Here is a 4,352-nt window from a genome sequence, read left to right on the forward strand (position 1 = left end):
AGAAAATATAAAACAACCACCGAAACAATTAAATTCTTGCTAAAGTAAGGAACAAACGTCACGACGATCAAATACGAGTATCATAGACGGGCTCGCATTTAACGTATTCCCGGTTAAATAAAATTTCACAGAGTCAGGTTCTCGCGGCGTCGAGGCGGCATTTTATGAACTTTTGCGCGCGGCATGAAAGACGTCTGCCCGGTAATCCTTGCTCAAGTTCGACAAGCATCGAACGGAGTCCGGCCTTGGGGAACATTGGTCCGCCGATTGTGAAATGTAGAGCCGGTTATTATTATTATTATTACATTTCTCGAGGGAGCGTCGCCCGTCGCCTCGGCGTTGGTGAACGCGACGTGTCTCTTTATCTGTTACAATCGGCGATCGCGTTAGCCGCGGCCCCGGCTCGCAGATGCCGAGTCGACGCGAGTACTCACTCGGTTTAGTTCGAACGAATTGACAACGGAGTCGGTCGTAAAATAATGGCCGGTTGTCGCTGCTGGCTAGCCACCTGACGGCATGCTAATTCATTTGATCCGCTCGAGAGCGATTCGGTATTTTTCGTCGCGAGATGCTGGCGAACGACGGTGGAATACACTGTGGATATTGTCTCGGGGGATCCTTTTCTCTAAAAATTGACTGCTGTGTTATCTATACTTAGATAAGACCACAATTATTTTTTCAGATAAGAAAATAAATTTTTGCAATTTACTATATCTAGTTAATTTTATAAGAATTCGAGAAACGTGGGAATATTGAAACAGTGTCACACAGCTTAGGTCAACTGTAAAAATAAATAAAATTTCTAAGTTGCGCGTATTAATAACTAATATCATCCTCGATGTCTATACTCCATAAGCATTCCTTAAATAATTATATAAACCACCTGAATAATTTTATAAAATAGTAATAGTCTTACAAAGAATTCTCACATTTCGTTCCTCCGAATAATCGCTTCGGGATTAAAATAGTCGTTATGAAAAATTTATACATACTCCTAGCTACGAATTATAGACTCCTAAAAATTCTTAACAATTTCAAAAATTCCTCAGAATTTATGCGATCGTATCGCTGCGAAATTTCGTGCAGAAATGGCCGCGGTCCGACAGAGAAATAAGTCGAGTTCCCTGAAATTGTTAAATCGTTTTTCTCCGTCCCACGGGCGGAAGTGTTTGTGCCGTGTGTAATTATTGGGAGAAGTTTGCAAGGGAAACGCGGAGCAATAATGCGAAGGGAGGGGAGAGAGAGAGGGCGTCAGGTGTTCCCAAGAGATTATCCGCGGGGTTGTTTGCGAACTACTCACGCTTCTCCGAGCGCGTTCGCGAGACGAGCGAGCCGACGCCGAGATAAGAATAATGGAAACATGAGCGAAAAGGCCGATTCTTGCATACCAAACAGGGAATTATGCGATATTATTGACGAATGATGCTACCAGCGAACGCGGACACGTATTGCGCCATTTTGTAGTAACGCGCAAGGTCGGAACGGTTACGTACACTTCATAGGAGCACCGTCGGGGAAAAATTGTTTTCTTCGACAGGGAACGCTCGCGGGGCCTTTGTGAAATCAATGTAAAAAATGAATCTACACCGTTGGAACAAAGAAACCTTATACATATTCATACGCGTTTTCATTCGCTCACCCGTGTATCGATTTTATCGAGCCATGTATTATGTATTGATGCGAGTGATACGCCGTTTTTTCGGAAAACGCTCGCTTGCATGTTTCACGAATTCGAAGTACGATGGTTTCGATATATTTTATTTCATTCCTAACATTCTCGTACAGTTGCTGAGACAGAACATATCATTCATTCATGATCTTATATTAAATTAAAATGATTGCACCATTTTTAAGGTGCTTGGTATATGTTTGCTTTTATCAGAAAAATTGGTAGTTGAAATATAAAACTGTGAGGAGTAAGTAAAATTTGATAATATAGTTACACTGTTTTTAACTGATATAAATGATCCAAAGAAGCAATTTATTTTTATATAATATCTGATTCTTAAAATCGTCTCAGACAATTTTTATTTTGCATAAAGAACCGTAGTCTACTTATTAAATTCCCAGTCAATTGTTTATAATTTTCGAGCCACTCTATTATATCTTCCTTATTTTATTAGGACCAATAAAACGTAAAAGCATTGAAAAGTTAATTGATGGCATTCAACCTAACTTTTCAATTTAAATTCGATCAATTAATACAGTACTTTAATTCTGTAAAATTTTAAAGATTCTTATTAAGGCAGACAAAGCGTTAATTCGAAGAATTGGTGTCTTTGGTATTGTGCATTGTGGTATGCAGCAGATGCGTTGTCGAGCGACGGGTTCCGTCGCCAGTGTCAAGTCGTTCTGATCGCGGGAATAAGAGTCTTGAATTAAGCCTGAATTATTTCCTTTAATTACTGCAGTGTACAGTTCGCTGTCATAATCATTCTCAACACTGAATCTATCATGTCCACCCACGTGTTTCATTCTAAAGTCGTGGAAATGACAGAAAGTCTTTCCGTGGGAAATAGTTCAATGTATTTTCTACATCGAGCACACATTACGACAGAAGTGGCAATTTATCTAAATACGTTTCGTTTTCTATGCTGGACATTTTTATTGTTCACTAGGTTCATTAATATTAGTCTTAATGTTAAAAATAATCTGAAAATAAGCCAGCAGTATTGGTCAATTTCTCTTCTGCATTTATCTGCATTTGCCTGCGTGATTTATATAAGTGATATATGATTTATATAATTTTGGCATAACTTATATAATTTGTACATATTTTGTCTGAATTTTACCATAGCTATATAAATTGTATAAATGGTATAAATAGTGTAAATATAAATGGTATAAATTGTGTAAATTGTGTAAATTGCATAATTTGTCTAAATTGTACAATTCGTATAAATTGTATCAATGTACAGCTTATGGAAATTGTAGAACTTGAGTAAAGTGTTAGACTTACGCAAATTGTTTAAAATCGGATAAACTTTATACGACTGGCACGCATTTACCGCGGGCGTTTACGACGGTCGCATTAACACACTGGTCTCTCTTTTCCAGCGAACGGCTCCTACCAGCCGGGCATGGAACCGAAGCGCCAGCGCACGGCGTACACGAGGCACCAGATCCTGGAGCTGGAGAAGGAATTCCATTACAATAGGTACCTGACGAGACGGCGACGGATCGAGATCGCCCATACCCTGGTGTTGTCCGAGCGGCAGATAAAGATCTGGTTCCAGAACCGTCGCATGAAGTGGAAGAAGGACAACAAGCTGCCGAACACGAAGAACGTGCGCAGGAAGAACGCGAACGGGCAGTCGTCGTCGGCCTCCGCCGCGGCCGCGAAGTCCTCGAAGACGTCCGGCTCGAGGACCAAGCTGCCGACCGGGAACAACAACAGCCAGAGGAAGAACAACAACAATTCACCGTCGAGCGGGATCGACAGCAGCCTGGACTCGAACGTCGGATTGGACATGGGCGACGTCCACGCGGTGAACGCCTCTCTTCCGCATACGAACGTGGTGCATCCGAGCTTCCAAGGCCACCCGCATCCCCTGGCCCATCTACAGGCGCAGCTGAGTCATCACCATGTGAGCGGGTTGATGGAGGGCCCGGCGGGGGGACCGTTGGGCCACATAGGCTCCGGAAGCATCAGCCCTCTCGCGCCGGCCACCAGTCCGTCCGGACTATCACAGGTCACGGCTCCCATACCGCCGCCGGCGATCAAGTCCGATTATGGCCTCACGGCGCTGTAACATCCGTCCGTTGGACTGCACTGCGATAGAAACCAGAGTTTCCACCCTATGATCCTCAGCGTCACCTCCTAGGACGGACAACGATTTCGCGAACCCTCGTGGAACTGTGCCGAAGGAGATCGTCGTTGGATCCGCTTCGAATAGGAGTCATTGGAACTGCGATTCGGTCTGGACGTACCTAGGTTTACCTACTCGAAGATGGGGGAGTTGTTGAGATTGGTTTAAAGCTTCTAAAGAATTGGTAGCTAGTCTTGGAGCTGGACCAGACGCGGACTGGATACTTGGCGTCGGTGGACGCAGCTTCGAGGATGACAAGTTATGGTAATTACTAGCATCGTCTCGCCGATTTCGACGAGCTCGAAGCATCAGTTTCAATGGGAACTTGGCCTTTCCTTCGGCAATTGAAGCGAATTGAAAGCGATTAGAAAGAGCGACCTTGCAAGCTCGTCAAAATCGTTGAACCTCGGCCGATGGAAATGATCGCCCGAACGATCGTGACGCGCCTACTCGCTCCAGCTGTCCCCGAGTCCGCTGACCGTCGCTTCTGCGACCGACCCGGAAGATCCGTCGCGAGTCCTCTGTGCTCGACGACCGGCAAAC

General features: G+C 44.1%; 1 protein-coding gene across 1 annotated transcript; it reads left to right on the forward strand.

Annotated features, from left to right (window-relative positions):
* Positions 1–3,062: 3,062 nt before the first annotated feature.
* On the forward strand, positions 3,063–4,346 carry LOC144477434 (uncharacterized). Its single transcript, XM_078195160.1, has one exon. The coding sequence runs from the start codon at positions 3,081–3,083 to the stop codon at positions 3,750–3,752; it is 672 nt and encodes a 223-aa protein (XP_078051286.1). The 5' UTR covers positions 3,063–3,080; the 3' UTR covers positions 3,753–4,346.
* Positions 4,347–4,352: the final 6 nt, after the last annotated feature.

This window comes from Augochlora pura, unplaced genomic scaffold (genome assembly GCF_028453695.1).
Source record: "Augochlora pura isolate Apur16 unplaced genomic scaffold, APUR_v2.2.1 APUR_unplaced_1030, whole genome shotgun sequence".
NCBI lineage: Eukaryota > Metazoa > Arthropoda > Insecta > Hymenoptera > Halictidae > Augochlora > Augochlora pura.